This window comes from Schistocerca serialis, chromosome 2 (genome assembly GCF_023864345.2).
Source record: "Schistocerca serialis cubense isolate TAMUIC-IGC-003099 chromosome 2, iqSchSeri2.2, whole genome shotgun sequence".
Taxonomy (NCBI): domain Eukaryota; kingdom Metazoa; phylum Arthropoda; class Insecta; order Orthoptera; family Acrididae; genus Schistocerca; species Schistocerca serialis.
In genome coordinates this window covers 392,000,864-392,018,615 of record NC_064639.1, presented here as the reverse complement: position 1 = coordinate 392,018,615, position 17,752 = coordinate 392,000,864, and the positions used below count along the sequence as shown (strand labels likewise).

General features: G+C 42.5%; 1 protein-coding gene across 1 annotated transcript in view; it reads right to left on the bottom strand.

The window, feature by feature from the left end:
• LOC126456014 (uncharacterized) overlaps positions 1-17,752 on the bottom strand; it is a 259,144-nt gene that overhangs the window by 215,576 nt on the left and 25,816 nt on the right. The window contains exon 2 of the mRNA XM_050091770.1: positions 3,795-3,989. Within this exon, the coding sequence (XP_049947727.1) occupies positions 3,795-3,989 (195 nt within the window). The remainder of the gene's footprint in view (positions 1-3,794; positions 3,990-17,752) is intronic.

Sequence of the window (17,752 nt, the reverse complement as noted above, 5' to 3'; positions counted from 1 at the left end):
TGTCATGCCTATACCGGGTGGTTATAATTAAAATTTCCTATTTAACACGTTATAACACCGAAACCAATTACTGGACGGGTACCAAACTTGGTAGCATTAGTGTCCAGAGTATGGGATGCATGATTCCCATGTGTCACAACGCCACCGTCCAGTTCCAACTATGGCCACCAGGTGCCGTGATCAGTCATCGTGATTCATAGTCCCACACACCTGACCAGTCGCAGTGTACTTGTTGAAGTGTCAACATGAGCTTGGACAAATTCAGTAGGTGGAGCTCAATAATCAAAACAACAGTAATGCTGCAGCTGCACTTCGAGAATGTCGCTGGCTGAAAGGAGTACAGAAGGGTCCTCTTTCTCCACCTGCTGTGCGGAGCTTAATGAAGTACGAATCAACTGGACGACCTGGGCGTCGCTCTGGGAAGAGAGCGACGACCGGTTGCAGCAAAGATCGTTGACGGAATCGCTGTTGCTATGGCAACAACGCTGCGCGCAATTCCCGATCGTCAGGCAGTGCGCGTGCTGTGCCACGATAGTTGAACATCCCTTGGTCCACAGTACGGAAGGTATTTCGAACCATTCTCAAATGGTATCCATACAAGATCCATATCGCACAACAGCTTGCACCACAGGACGCACAACGATGTGTTGACTTGTCTGTCCACTTTCTTGCTCTCGCTCTCACTTTATCTGAAGCGCAGCATATCAAGAGAGGTAGCCAGCATACCTACGGACATTATTCATTCCCCTGTGCAGAATGCAATCCCGCCCTTTCAGACTCCTCTGAGCACTGTTGGGAACCATATTGAGCCCCCTTTGTAGCAGCAATGGTACTGATACGTAAAGGTATGATGTACCACAGCAGCACGTGAAAAATGTTTCAGTAGAATTGATTCTCCCTCATTTATTTCGCAATGTACTTGACATTAATGCTACTAAGTTTTGTACTCGTACCGTAATTAGTTTAAATAAGTTTAATTATAACGCCGGGTATGTGATGGACGTGTGATGACCTTCAGCGACTTCAGCCGACGTTTGAAATCTAAGAGTGCTGGAATGAGCAGTGACACACGACTTAGGAAAAAAAATAATACAAGAAACTAATAAATTGCAGAATGTAAAAGTAGATTTCATGCAGTTTTTGAAGCTGTGGAAAAGCAAATAAAAAACTCAGGTTGTGAAGGACGTTAAGTGGCTCCAGGGCCTGGTCTCTGACAACTTTTATGCCGGTTTAGACAGACTGGTTTACCGATGCAATAAAAGTTTAAACCTCAGCAAGTACTTCCTTAACACTCGAGCAGGCACGCCTAAGTACAAATAACGCTGTCTTGTACCGTTACATTGCTGTTTTACGACTTCAACCTCGTGCCCATTCCTTCACTATTGCTTCACCTAACACTGTGCTGTCATACGTACAAGTAAGCAGGAGTAACATAAAACAAACAGCGTGTGTGTCACATTGGTGTACAAAATATTTTTATTTCGTTACCTATTATGTGCAATGTGGTATAAAACGTAACAAGAGGGTTCTTGTCACCGTGCGGGGTGAGATCAAAACTGAGCGACAACGAGCTTGACTGGTTACTCACCGAGGATGCAGGATTCACAACACCGTACCACAGAACGATAGTGATGACGACTCTTACAAAGATGATGAACGTATGACACAAACTGACCACGATTTAGATGCTGAACGAGAATACCATTCAAATGATGACCGTGAACAAAATCTCTCCACTAGTGATACTTTTATTGGGAAGGATAAAACATGCAAACGGCATAAAATATGAGTTAATGCGATCACTCAAACAAAAAGGAAGAAATTATAAATATACACTACCGGCCATTAAACGTGCGACACCACGAAGATGACGTGCTACAGACGCGAAATTTAACCAACAGGAAGAAGATGCTGTGATATGCAAATGATTAGCTTTTCAGAGCATTCACACAAGGTTGGCACCGATGGCGACACCTACAACGTGCTGACATGAGGAAGGTTTCCAAACGATTTCTCACACACAAACAGCAGTTGACCGGCGTTGCCTGGTGAAACGCTGTTGTAATGCCTCTTGTAAGGAGGAGAAATGCGTACCATCACGTTTCCGACTTTGATAAAGGTCGGATTGCAGCCTATCACGATTGCGGTTTATTGTATCGCAACATTGCTGCTCGCGTAGGTCGAGATCCAATGACTGTTAGCAGAATATGGAATCGGTGGGTTCAGGAGGGAAATATGGAACATCGTGCTGGATCCCGACGGCCCCGTATCACTAACAGTCGAGATGACAGGCATCTTATCCGCATGGCTGTAACGGATAGTGCAGCCACGTCTCGATCCCTGAGTCAACAGATGGGGACGTTTGCAAGACAAAAATCATCTGCACGGACGGTTCGACGACGTTTGCAGCATCATGGACTATCAGCTCGGAGACCATGGCTGCGGTTACCCTTGGCGCTGCATCACAGACAGGAGCGCCTGCGATGGTGTACTCAACGACGAACCTGGGTGCACGAATGGCAAAACGTCATTTTTTCGGATGAATCCAGGATCTATTTACAGCATCATGACGGTCGCATCCGTGTTTGGCGACATCGCGGTGAACGCACATTGGAAGCGCAATACTGGCGTATCACCCGGCGTGATGGTATGGGGTGCCATTGGTTACACGTCTCTGTCTTCTCTTGTTCGCATTGACGACAATCTGAACAGTCGACGTTAGAATTATGTTTGACGACCCATGGCTCTGCCCCCTGTGAAACTCTACATTTCAGCAGGATAATGCGCGACCGCACGTTGCGGGTCCTGTACGGGCCTTTCTCGATACAGAAAATTCGACTGCTGCCCTGGCCAGCACATTCTCCAGATCTGTCACCAACTGAAAACGTCTAGTTCAAAAATGATCAAATGTGTGTGAAATCTTATGGGACTTAACTGCTAAGGTCATCAGTCCCTAAGCTTACACACTACTTAACCTAAATTTTCCTAAGGAGAAACACACACATCCATGCCCGAGGGAGGACTCGAACCTCCACCGGGACCAGCCGAAACGTCTGGTCAATGGTGGCCGAGCAACTGGCTCAGCACAATATGCCAGTCTTGATGAACTGGTGGTATCGTGTTGAAGCTGCATGGGCAGTTGTACCTCTACACGTCATCAAAGCTCTGTTTGTGTCAATGCCTAGGCGTATCAAGGCCGTTAATACAACCAGAGGTGGTTGTTCTGGGTGCTGATTTTTCAGGATCTATGCACCCAAATTGCGTGAAAATGTAATCACATGTCAGTTCTAGTATAATATATTTGTCCAATGAATACCCGTTTGTCATCTGCAATTCTTCTTGGTGTAGCAATTTTAATGGCCAGTAGTGTATTTCCTGGCCCCAAACGTACTGCCAGAGTGGTCGCAGGTGTAACACAAGCTTTATGGACAGTACTGAGCATGGAAATGATACACAAACTTACATAATCAGTCGAAGAAAGGAAGCGTACAATATTCCAGAGGAAGAAATAATGGCACTGTCGTGACTGCCGTATGTAGGTCCAGGAGTAATCGTCCCTTAAATAAACTAAAATTAAATTGTATTTTAGCTCATGGATGTTACCTCTGAAACATAAAGGCAGCTATTCATTAAACGTGTAGAAAGTACGCCGTGCACCCACTAGTGTTACATAAAATGGCGCCCCTGCTCAAGAGTTAATGCACTTTTTCTCGCAAAGGCCCTGCTGCGTTACTTTTGGAACGGCCCTCGTGTGTGGTATGTTGCGATACCGTGAGTAGAGGAGAGGTTTGTACCGAGCGAGAGTCCGGGCAGCAGCGCGGCGCAGCGCAACCACTCACTGAGGCCGCGCAGGGCGTGGCCGGCCGCGTCCGCCGCCGCCGGCGCGTCCCAGTCCCAGTCCACGGAGTCTCCAGCGCGCTCCAGCAGCCGCACCACCGCCTCCACACACAGCCGGTACAGCCGCGGCACGTACATCTGCTGCCGCTGTTCTGGAACACACCGTAAAAAGTAGCAGTAAGCCACCAAGGAGGAGGAGGAGGAGATTAGTGTTTAACGTCCCGGCGACAACGAGGTCATTAGAGACGGAGCACAAGATCGGATTAGGGAAGGATGGGGAAAGAAATCGGCCGTGCCCTTTCTGAGGAACCATCCCGGCATTTTCCTGAAGTGATCTAGGGAAATCACGGAAAACCTAAATCAGGATGGCCGGACGCGGGATTGAATCGTCGTCCTCCCGAATGAAGCCACCAAGGTTCTGAAAGTTGCTGGCGGGTTAAATTTGTGTGCCAGTCAGGCACGAACTCCGGACATATACCTTTCGCCGGTAAGAGCTCTATCGACTGAGCTACCCAAGCAAGACTCACTACCCGTCCTCTTCTGCGGAGTTCGGAAGTTAGGAGACGAGATCCTGGCAGAATTAAAGCTGTGAGGACGGGTAGTGCGTAGTGCTTGGGTAGTTCAGTCTGCAGAACACTTGCCCGCGAAAGGCAAACGTCCCGAGTTCGAATCTCAGTCCGGCACACAGATTTAATCTGCCAGGAAGTTTCATATTAGCGCACACTCCGCTACACCAAGGTTTGTCAACATTCAGTCGACTACAGGTTGCACAAGAACTTTAACCAAAATATGCCTCATGTACAAAGGGATTCTGTAGTACAGTAGCACTATTCATAGAAAAGTCCCAGAAACAAATATATGTTGAGGCGTAGGCAGTTCTACACTGTCTATACAGTGGCGTCGCATCGGACCTCCTTTGGTCTGCCCTAGTGCAGCAACTCGACGAGCCATTGACTCAAGTTGTTGGAAATCTCCTGCAGAAATATCGAGTCATGCCGCCTCTATAGCCGTCCATAATTGCGAAAGTGTTGCCGGTGTATGATTTTTTGCACGGACTGTCCTCTCGATTATGTCCCGTAAATGTTCGATGCGATTCATGTCGGGAGGTCTGTGTGGCCAAATCATTAACTCGAATTGTGCAGAATGAACTTCAAACCAATAACGGATGACTGTGGGCAGATGACGGGCGGTTTGGGTGGCCAAATAATTCGCTCGAACTGTCCAGAATGTACTTCAAATCAATCACGAACAACTGTGGGCGGATGACGCAGCGAATTATGTCATCCATAAAAATTCCATCCTTGTATCGGGACATGAAGTCCTTGAATGACTGTAAATGGTTACCAAGCAGCCAAACATAACGATTTACAGTCAATGATCGGTGCAGTTGGACCAGAGGATGCAGTCCATTTTATGTAAACACAACCTATACCTTTATGAATGCACCACGAGCTTGCACAGTACCTTGTTTACAATTTGGGTCCATTACAACGTGGGGGCCTGCGCCGCACCATCAGCTCTTACCAACTGACCCTTGGGGGATTTGGCGAGGAAACGGTTTTCCAGTCGTGTAGTTTCCAACCGATATGGTCACCAACCCAGGAAAGGTGCTGCAGGCGATGTCGTGTTGTTGGCAAAGGCAGTCGTGTCGGTCGTCTGCTGCCACAGCCCATTAACTCCAAATTTCGCAGCACTGTCTTAACGAATATGCTTATCGTACATCCCGCACTGATTTCCGCTGTTATTTCACGCAGTATTTCTTGTCTGTTATCACTGACAACTCTACGCAAACGCCACTGCTTTCGGTAGTTAAGCAAAAGCAGTCGGCCACTGCGTTGTCCGTGGTGAGAGGTAGCGCCTGACGTTTGGTAATCCCGGCATTCTTGACACTGTGAACCTCAGAATACTGAATTCCCTAATATTTCCGAAATGGAATGTCCCATGCGTCAGAAGAAGTCTGTTAATTCCCGTCGAGAGTCCATAATCACGTTGGATGTGTTTTCACATGGATCGCCTGAGTTCAAATGACAGCTCCGCCAATGCACTCCGCTTTTATAACGAACGTACGCGATACTACCACCATTTTTATAAGTGCGTATCGCTATCCCATTACTTTGAAACCTCAATGTATATCTACATCATATTTAGCAATTCCCACTTAAATGTTTGGCAAAGTGTTCAAAAAACCAATTTCATAGTATATCTCTATAAGCACTTTCAGAGTATTTCTCTACCGTTTCAGTTCCGAATAGTACACGGATCAAATGAACTCCTGAACCTCAAATACAATTTCCGTTTTACTAGGTGAATATCCGTCATTCAGTACGAACTGTGACCTTTCTGACAGAAAATTACTAACCTAGTCGCACAGCTGAGACGATATTTCATAGGCACGAAATTTCGTTAGAAGCCGCTTGGGAAGAACGGTGTCAAAAACCTTCAGTAAATCTAAGTCTGTAACCAATAGCATTCCTTACCACGTGTAAACAGAGCCTATTACAAGAACAATATTTCCTAAATCCGTGCATATTATGTTCTGATGGATCTTTTTTCTCCAGAAATTTCGCAATATTCCAATACGGAAGGGCTATATTTTCCCAAACCCTAAAATAAATCTGTTATAATGAAAATGTGATGAGACTATAGTTGGGTGCTGTTACCACTCATTATTAAAATCCTTTAGCTCTCCTTAACGAATCAGGAACACGTGCCTACCCTCGTATTTTGTTGTGGGTCCAATGTTTTTCTTGATGTACTTCAATGATCTACCACTAAACACGACAAATGATACAAAACTTTAGTTCCTTGCAGATGACACAAATGTTTTGTGAAAAACTTGAAGACCTTGATCGGAGAGCACTCGCGTGTGCGTGTGTGTGTCTAATGGAATAAAGTTAACAACGCTATCACACTCGAAAATTGTTTCCTAAGCAACAGCACGCTACATACTTTCGTCCTACTCTGCAGCTGAATGGCGGTTAATTAGAGCAACTGTGACAATCGCATTTGTTTTTCGTAGCGCGGCAAGACGGCAACTCACCATGGTGATGTATTTAAATACATAGGGTGTAAGGATTTAATATGATATTTGTAAATGAGTTCGTAATAGGTAAGTTAACCGAAGAATGCATTTACCTTCCGTGCAACAGGAAAACTTTACAACTCCGTACAGATAATGGAGTCTCCACTCATCTTCACAAATCAAGACAACGTCGTCGGACTGCGTAATCTAGAATCATCAACACAAAATTAATTGTACACAGCACGAATAGTTAACATCGACGAATTTATAACAGCGCAGAATTGAAAAAGGTAATCAGTGATGCAATAGTCAGCATCCAAGTATTTAATTATTGCAACTTTTCAACGATTATTTCTCCTATGGAATCATAAGATTGGTTACCTAAACGCAGGGCAATATACGCAAGCATTTCCAAACTAATTTCGCTACGAATACTAACCTGTCTTACAGAAGAATAATTGGAGTTGGTCTCACCCAATCCTCCTGCACTGATGTATGTGCTCTATACTGTGGACCTCTGACAGACAGAAACTGCTTTCTTCTCAAATAAGAAATAAAACACGAAAAGCTTCAACGCAATACCAAGGCCAGGCAAGAAATGACGACGAGTAAGAGTAATGGCGAATTACTTTCAGGCCGAGAGAGATCACACGTTTCACACCGCGAATGAATACTACTGGTCGAGAGCAAAACCCATTCGCCAAAGACTAAAAGCTGATACAGTGACTTAGCAAAGAGGTCTCCAGAGAGCTAGAATAAACATATGGAAACAGGTTGGAGGAAGAGCTCATAACTTATAATAAATAAGTATTAACATTCATAAAGGAAGGTAATTGAGTGTGCCGAGAAACAGACATCTTTCAACCCACTGATGCTACTGTACTGCCTAACCGATAGCACCCGCATTACAGATTAACGCCTAACTGCAACAAAACACAGTCTATACAGGTTGTGACACTGAGCTCTTGTGAAATTGGTGCTTTTATGTCCCAAAGTGGTCAAACTGTCAGTGAAGTCGACAATCTGTGCATACAAAACATAATGTCCTGACTGACTGACGTCACTGCGCAGCGCACATGGCTAAGGACAGAAACTTGAAATTTAGAGAGGGTGTTGATCTGATCACGTAGGCGTCGTTTAACAGGGGACATTTCTAAATTCCACCCTAACGGGGTGAAACAATGGACGTTTTCTTCAAAAATACGTCGTTATTAAGGCAGTTTTGAATCTACATCTACGAAAATTAGTATTTGCTTTTTCGGTTGCAAATAAAGTAAAAATAAAAAATCCGTGTTTCTACATTTTTGGAAATTTAACCCTTACGAGGGGGGGGGGGGGGGGGGGGCATAGTGAGTAAATTTCTTTAAAATAAATTATTAAAGAACAACTGATGTATTTTTAAAGCCACCTCTATGAAAACTGGTACTGGACTTCTCAGTTACAAATAAAACGAAATACTGTTTCTGTGCTTTGGCAAATTCAGTCACTGAGAGCGTGAGATAGAGGATGAAACGTTTCACCAAATTTTTTAAAGCTAAATCATTGATGATTGGAATTTGGCTTTTCAGTTGGAAATAAAAAAAACGTGTTTCACTGTTTCTGGAATTTAAACCCCTATAGGGATAAAATAGGGATGGATGATTCTATAGAAATATTTCATTGTGCAAGTGTTTTTGAAGCTAAACCTATGAAAACTTGTACTTCACTTCTATGGTAGAAATGAAAAGATACGTACTTTCAGTCCCTGAGGTGGTGAAATTGGGAGAGAAATCTTTTATGAAAATATTTTGTTTTGAAAGCATTTTAATCTTAGAAAATTAATATTTGGTTTCTCAGTTAGAAATAAAGAAATAAATGTTTCAGCATTTTTGAAAATTTAATCCCTATAGTGTGTGGAAGCTTTTTCTTGAAAATAAATTAATAAGAAACTGCTAAAGCATTTTTAATGCTACACTTACGGAAACTGGTATTTCATTTCTCGGGTCGAACTAAGATAAATACGTGTTTCACTGTGCTTGGAAATCTAGTCCCTAAGGGGGCGAAGTAGAGGTTGGAAATTTTTAAGGTAATATTTCGCTATATTAATAGATGTTAAGCTAAATCTATGAAAATTGGTGTTTCAGTTCTTGGTTAGATATACAAAAGTATGTTCTGGGGAATGAAAAGTTTATATGGAAATACGACTGCAAGAACGCAAAAGGCCTGATTAACATAAAACTTGGATTCAAGGTACCAGAATGGCTTTGTAGCGACATGTACATGCGGAAAAGACCATGCTTCTAAGGACCTAATTAGCGTGAAAAGTTTAGAAGGTGTAGTAAATTTTGAACAAAATAAAAATCTATCAAAACAAAAATCTATAAAAACAAAAATCTGTACAGACTGTATAATCTAAGGGAGCAGCGGGCTCCAAGCTAGTTTTAAAGTTAGCATAGATGAGAAGTTTTGCTTAGAGCCCCGGGTAGGGAAGACGTACTTTCGGGAAGACGATACAATCTGTTGACAAAATGTGGCCGAACTATTTTAAGAACTCTTCAGAGAGCAAGAGTCGAAGTTATTGCCCTAGGTTTCCAGATGACTGTCCTACGGGACATATACGTGGCTCATCGAGGCAAATGGATGCATCATGGACAAATCGACCGAATCGGTGAGTTGTGTATCTACGATAGCCCAGCTGCGTTAGCTGTTGGTCGTGTCACAATCTCTTACCATCGTCTTTGGCCACATACGTCGCTACACTATTGTAAATAGGTCCCCCTATAATGTGACTCATAGTGAAGGAAAGAATAATAAATTCGAGCTATTCTTCTTACCCGTACGCATAGCCACGCATGTTAATGCGCCTCTTCCGGGACGGAGTGGTGCACAGGATCTAGATGGAATCTATTCTGCACATTTACGGCGAGGATCGGTGCGTCGGCCAGCGTGGATGTGGTTTTCTGGCGGTTTACCAAAACCCCACAAGGTGAGCACCGCGCTGTTATCCCAATCCTGCCTCATTTACACGATTCGCAAATATTTCAAAAAATTTCGCTGATTTTTCATGTGAATAACACAACACGTAGAAAGTGGGGGTACGTGTATTCCGTCACGGGGGGTAACGAGGTGGAGACCGAGAAGGCATACGGCCACCCCTAAAATTAACTGTGCCAAATCCGTAAATAGCCATTCAGAAGCATCTCCGATGGAGGATAAACGCACAAGAAAATGAAGAAGAAGTTGTTCTTTCTGTCTCTTAATCCCCTTGGATTTCTGTTGGAGGGAGTCAGTTGGTAAGAGCTGATGGTGCGGCGAAGGCCCCCACTTTGTAATGGACTCAAATTGTAAACAAGGTACTGTGCAAGCTCGTGGTGCATTCATAATGGTGTAGGTTGTGTTTACATAAAATGGACTGTATCCTCTGGTCCAACTGCACCGATCATTGACTGTAAATCGTTATGTTTGGCTACTTGGAAACCATTTACAGTCATTCAAGGACTTCATGTCCCGATACAAGGATGGAATTTTTATGGATGACATAATTCGCTGCGTCATCCGCCCACAGTTGTTCGTGATTGATTTGAAGTACATTCTGGACAGTTCGAGCGAATTATTTGGCCACCCAAACCGCCCGTCATGTGCCCACAGTCATCTGTCATTGGTTTGAAGTTCATTCTGCACAATTCGAGTTAATGATGTGGCCGCACAGACCTCCCGGCATGAATCCCATCGAACATTTATGGGACATAATCGAGAGGACAGTCCGTGCAAAAAATCATACACCGGCAACACTTTCGCAATTGTGGACGGCTATAGAGGCGGCATGACTCGGTATTTCTGCAGGAGATTTCCAACAACTTGAGTCAACAAGTGCTTCTTATAAGGGAAATTCCCCATCGCAACCCCCCCCCCCTCCCCCTCAGATTTAGCGGTAAGAGTCCAGTGGACAGCCCGTCAAAAACTGAACACACATCAAATATGAAAACAGGAAGAAGATATACTGGTCTGTGAAAAAGCAGCAAAATAGAAACAGTAAACGGTGCAAGAGCAAGAAGTGCAATGTAGACAACCTGGAATAAAAATGGCGTCGTGGTTGAGTGGATATGGTGTTGCACTGCCACGCGGGCGAGCCGTGCTCTGAACTCCCACGTGCCAAATTTTTCTTTTTTTCGAATTTGTATTTGTGTCGTAGTGTGATGTCCGTTTACAACAGCGAGGTGTAAGGTACGGTCCTATAATGATCGTTGATTCTGCACAACTTCTCTATTAGCAGCCGAAAGGAAGTGGCTTTCGAATGGGAACCGCAAACGTTTGATGACAAGACGAAAAGTCTACGGGATCCTTCACGAGAAAACTCGTCTATTGTACCGTACACGGAATTAGCGATAGTACGTGTGTCATACGATAGGAATCTCTTATCGACAAACCTAATTTGTACGTCTGGTGAGTGAGTGAGTTATGCATCCTTGTCCGATATAGGTGCTCGTAAGAATGTGAATGTGATCACTCCCAAGGAAATGATGAAAACGTAATAGTTTGTCACTTAAGTAGCAACAAATGAACGCAACAGTTTCACAATAAAACAATTTCTCTGTGCTGCGTCAAAAAATACGTTTTTTAGCGTTTTTGATGTTGCGTTCCGTTTTGTAAGTCTTGACTCTTTAATTCCTTTGTCGTAACATAGTTCGCACATGTTTATTTGTTGTTTTCATTTCTGAGGATCGCCTGTATGGTTTGTCGTCTGCTCTCACTATTCATTACATTTACTTGAGATGGTAACATATTCTTACCGCATGACTCATATTCTGTAACCAATGTATAGTATGACAACTGCGAAGACTACAGAAAGAGAACAAACAATTCAATGACCCGACAGTCGGTTCATAATGTTGTGTAAAAGAAAAACATTGGAGGAGTTTTAAACACGCAAAAAAAAGGATTGGAAGAGTCCTGAACACGACCCGCCCTCTTACCCACGACGCCGTTGCTGTTTCACCCAGCTCTTTATTACACGTCTGTTCTTGGACCATTTACTGTTCCTATTTTGCTTTTTTTTCACAATTCAGTACACCTTCCTCCTGTTTCTATGCTTGATCTGTGTTCAGTTTTTCATGGGGTATCCACCGGATCATCTTACCACTAAATCCGAAGGGAGGGGTGGGAGAGGGGGGGGGGGGAGTTGCGATGTGGAGTTTCCCTTGTTAGAGATATCTATAGAATAATTACAGTCAAATGACTGATAGTTACAAGTGTGTTGTTGCGGCACAACCATAACAGTTTCTTACGTAATATAATATAATTTTAAACCTTTAAAATTTTAGCTCGTGTTGAATTATTCTTCCACAAAACTTTAAGATGATTAATAACTAACTCAGATGCCGTAGTTTCAAATTAAGAATCTAAAATACTGAATGGAAACAGCTGCAATTATTATGTGAATATGAGGTTACACAAATACTTATTCGAATGACCTGTTTATGTAGAAAATCAGAGTTAAATTTTACAGCAAAGGTTTTTATAAAGTATCTGTAACGATCAAAAGTCCATCGTAGTATAATTTCGACTACGTTTTTGAATACAGTGTTATCTGTTTTAAGCAAAGGAAGCTACATCAAAATATTCCCATAATTTCAGGAATTCCTTAGTTCATATTTTATAATGTGATTCCGCTTTCAGACAAGTAAAATATTTGTTGTTTTTAATTCCGATTACGACGATAGTGAAACCAAATTTCCTGATAAGTAATATTTTGGTAAAATATGATATAGGACAGCAAAGAATGAACATAGTCTACTCCTAGATTTAAGTTTGATATCTCGAGTTTTCAATAGGTGTATCTGCATTACACAGTTAAATTGGTTCTTCTCCACTATGAACACTAAATGCCGCTGATCATTGTGTCGTAAGTTTGATAGTAACTTTATCTTTCTAAACATACTAGGGAACGGCACTGTTATTATGAAATAGCCCATTCAATATGCAAGCGTATAGTAACACCGCTTTATAACTTCTTTGCAATGTTTCATTACAGAGGATATGCAAACTGTTTAACAGCCACAGTCGCAGGAAATTGCGAAGTCATGTATCAGCACGTAACATGTACAACGTTTCAAGTCGGATATGCTTTTATCCTGGGCAGCGCACTGTGTTATAGATAATATGCTATCTGAGTCGAAAAGGTAGTTCGTCACATTTTTTTTTTTAAGTAGGTCGTCGATGCAGCGATAAATTTCCCTGGGGATTAACAGCCCATATAGCCCGCCTCCCATTTCCGTCTGCGGCACAATTTTCGGCCGTATTTTTCCAAAGCCGACGGGCATTACAAGAGATCGTTTCCCGTTAGATATGGCGCACCGCTAAATTACGGCGCGAGCCGCGGCGGCAGCGGCCGCGCCGCTGTCTTATCGCAGCACATCTGTCCGCCGCGGACGACCAGCCGATAGCTGTCGCCATTCGAAAAACCATGAATTCCGCCCTCTGCGGGTCGAGACGAGCTCATTTTGGATCGTTCTTCCGTCATAAAATATTCCCATGCTAACTGTGTGATGATAGTAACTGCTTTTACTGTGGATTCAACAGTGAAAATTGGAACTAATAGAAACAACTAACACAATGTATCAAATGGTTCAAATGGCTCTGAGCACTATGGGACTCAACTGCTGAGGTCATTAGTCCCCTAGAACTTAGAACTAGTTAAACCTAACTAACCTAAGCACATCACAAACATCCATGCCCGAGGCAGGATTCGAACCTGCGACCGTAGCGGTCTTGCGGTTCCAGACTGCAGCGCCTTTAACCGCACGGCCACAATGTATCCCTCAGACCATTGGCATTCATAAGCCAAAGACGCTGCTAACACTTGATGACTCACGTTGACGAAGTACGACTCAACAGCGGCGTCTACGCACCAGCTATGTTTTTTCGTTCTCCATCGTAACCACATAAATTCTGTGACGAAGGTTAATATAAATGGTCCACTACTAGTTTCCATTTCGTGCACATATATCTCCTGGTTTTAACATCCAACGGCAAAAGGAGAATACTAATGAATTCTCAGACTCACTTCACGTGGTCAAAACGTTCTGACAATTCACATTTTAAGCAAAATTGAAAGAAAAATAGAACATGATGTTTGTTTCTGAAGAGCAGTTTTTAGGAGAAAGACTGAATATTGGATTTTAGCTTGGCGTCGCCAACGAGGTGATTAAAATAAGGAACACAAACCATATCCAGGGAAGGGCGTTCATTTGAAAATAATTATCATGGCATTTGCCTTAACCGATTTAGGGAAATCGTGTAAAATCTGTGGATGGCTGTATCAGACGGGCAGTAACGTGCACACGATATTTAACTATGGCCTCCAACGGGGGCAAAATGGGAACTTCATATAACAAGTGTATTTGACAAAATCTGTTGCCATTATTTGTCATGATATTTAGAGAAATGCAGCTTTAAATACAGGGATTACATCCATCACGGTGTAACGATAAGAAGTATGAATACTGGGCACGAGCAAAGGCAAGTAAAGAAAAACGCTAAAATAAGATTACTGACTCTCGCCCGCTTTATTTGTAATATTGTAAGTAGTCTATTATTAACGAATATGGGGATATCCTGGCAGCGTAAACTAGCATACCTATGGGAGCCAGGTTGTGTGTGTGTGTGTGTGTGTGTGTGTGTGTGTGTGTGTATGTGTGTGCGTGTGTGTATGTCATGTGTATGAGGGGAGGAAGGGCTACGTGAACATCCAGCAGGGTGCAAGCTAAATAAGAGAAGCATATTCTGTGGGGGAACTAAATATCCTGTCACGACGAGTTAAATGAAAATAATCTACTACTACGTGGGGAGGAACTAAAAGAAAGTGATTACTATCGGCTCTACTAATCATTATTAATACAAAAATAAAGAATTGTGTCCTATGACTTGTAGGCTGATTGGCAGCTGATTTAAAGTAAAACTAGCTCAAGGGAACTGTCATGAAATACCATGTTTCTCACATTTAAGTATGGCTCATGAGCTTGGTGAATCTATATTCAAGTGACATGGATATAACCAATTACCGAAATGATACCCAGAGGAATTCGATTACGGCACATTTATATTACCAAGATTTAAGTACATGAAAGAAAATTAAACATGCGAAAGTCTTCGTTCTTAAATACCAAGGAATACCTGACATTGCACTGTAGGTAATACTGCAAACAGCCACCTGTTTTTGAAATGACTTATGGTTCAAATGGCTCTGAGCACTATGGGACTTAGCTTCTGTGGTCATCAATCCCCTAGAACTTAGAACTACTTAAACCTAACTAACCTAAGGACATCACACACACACCCATGCCCGAGGCAGGATTCGAACCTGCTACCGTAGCGGTCGCGCGGTTCCATACTGTAGCGCCTACAACCGCACGGCCACCCCGACCGGCGAAATAACTTATATCCTGAGCCCATCTTCAGATGGTAGCAACGACTTCTTTGCAAGTTTTACATTTCTGAACTAAAATATAACGAAGTTTCTGTGACTGCATAATTTGCAAAAGATTTTACATTCGCATCCTAAAATATAACAGAGTCGTTGTGGTTAAATTGTTTTACATTTTATATGCTCCTCACGCAAAAAGTCAGCAGCTGATATAAACAAATGTATTTAGCTGAATCCATTAATCGACATGGAATGTACAAGAAAATCAAACATCTGCCTTATAATGTGTAAAGAGGAGTTTTTTTTTTTTTAAGCAAGCATAATGTATAGAGCATATGTAAGTGTAAAACTACTTAATCACAAAAATTTGGTTGTATTTTAAGACACAAATGTAAAACTTGCAAAGAAGTCAACGCTACCACCTGAAGATGAGCTCATTAACGAAACTAATAATGGTACAATAATATCACTAAAAATTTAAAAAAATTAAATGGAAGCCTTGTGGCTGGTTGCAGTAATTCCTACAGTGTGATTTAGGAAAACGGCTATGATGTTCTCTAACCAAACTGAATAAAATAATACGTGAAATATTAGACTGTCTCAGTTACAAACAATGCACATAATGGTGGATCAACGAAAAACAGGGAAATACAGTGTAAAATACACGTTACTTCCAGGGATGGCGTGTGACTCGACTTTGAATGATGTGGCAGCAATAACTGCGTTATCCCTGGCATTGGGAGAAGGTCAGACAAGCATCTAATATGAAGGGCCTTTTTCGATAGTGGTACAAGTCCATGTTTGTGCAGTGTGAGTCCTAAAGTTAAATGAGCGCTGAAAAATCTGAAGTTGAGATACCAGAAATATTCAAGCATATGGCTTCTTCCTAGAGATGAACCTTTTTTTCTGTCTGTTTGGATCATTAATTGCAGAAGCATTACAGGCAGATAAGTGGAGTTAATGGACTTGTACCACTATTGAAATAAGTCCTTCGTATGTGCACCTGGAAAATTAATGAGCAAGTCAGCAGTAACTAAAGATTCGCGTGTTGAATCCAGAATTGTGAAAGAATTAAAGTGAAAAGTTAAAACTCATGTCCATGGCTGTGAAACAACAATAACTTGAGCATAAGGTTCCCAACATTCACATGCCGCTGATGACAGTTATGTCCCAATACTGCACAGTGAATACTCACCATTCTCCCCCGCCGTCTTGGATTTCGAATGAGGACCGACAAGTCCCCATGGATGTCAGTAACAGAAAGCTGCTGTTCGCTGCCACTCACCGACTCAGAATTTTCTATTTACTGCCCTCCTAGAACAGAATGCTTTCTGCTGGTCTGATAACCGAATATTCTTTGTCCTGTTCATTTCTCTAACGCTTATCTCAACAAAAGCAAATCAGCCATAAACTCCTGTAAGTCAACCAGGCCTCATATTTACTTCGTTCACCTATTGGAAGAGGGAAAATTTTCCACACAACTCCCTCCTCTCGCCTTACGACCTCAGAAAAATCCGCGCCACATATTAGTAGCCAATGACATTTCCAGTCTTGGTGTTATCTTATGTAACATGAGCAAATTCTCTTTTCTTCCCTTACGATGCTGAACATTTTCCGAAACTGTCTTAACTCTTCCCACAGTTTTGATAATCATCACTGGCCTGTCGAATTTCGGCTGGCGCCAGTATGTCGCGTGGGGCCATAAAACGATCATTAGTTTATAGGCTGTCTTTTGGGGCTGGAGTTAGCGAGTCTGCAAGAGGCATGTCTCCACCGTTCATCAATGAAGTGTTGTCGGCGATTCGTACAGCTGGGAACGAACTTAGACGATCCGCTGTGATACTTGAAAAGCGACCGCGCCAGGGGGCGGCTCTGCTGAATACCTTACGTGAGCCTCCATTGTCCACAAAGGACAACGCGGTAGTCTTGCTAGTAAGAGTGTGCAGCTCAAGTGTGAATTGCTGCCATCGCAACCGTAACAGGACAAGTGACAGGAAGGGCTAGGAGGAAGTGGGTGTGACATTCTTTTGAACAACTTCTGCTTATCACAATTTTAAACACAGCAAACAGGATCACCAGTAAGAGAAATAGTTAATATTATCTTTGACACAATAAGTGATAATGATACTAATAATGACGCGCCATTTCAAACGGTTGATTCCTGTGACTTAAATAAGTTGGAACTATAACTGAACGAGTTCAACGCCCCAACTAGTACACAGATAAATGATTTTGAGAATGCACCACTTTAAATCACGAAATATTTGACACTCCATTTATGAACAAGACAGCCACGAAAGTTTTATACCCAAGACAGCTACACTACGTGTCTGTTTAACGAAAGAACGAATTTGCTTGTATGAAATGGCACCACTACAAAAACTAAACTCAGCTCCCGCTAAAATACATCGGCTAAGTCCATCAGCAGCGCCCGACATTATCCAATACCAACGGGAACTGTTTGTTAACCACTTATAAAATCATAACAAAGA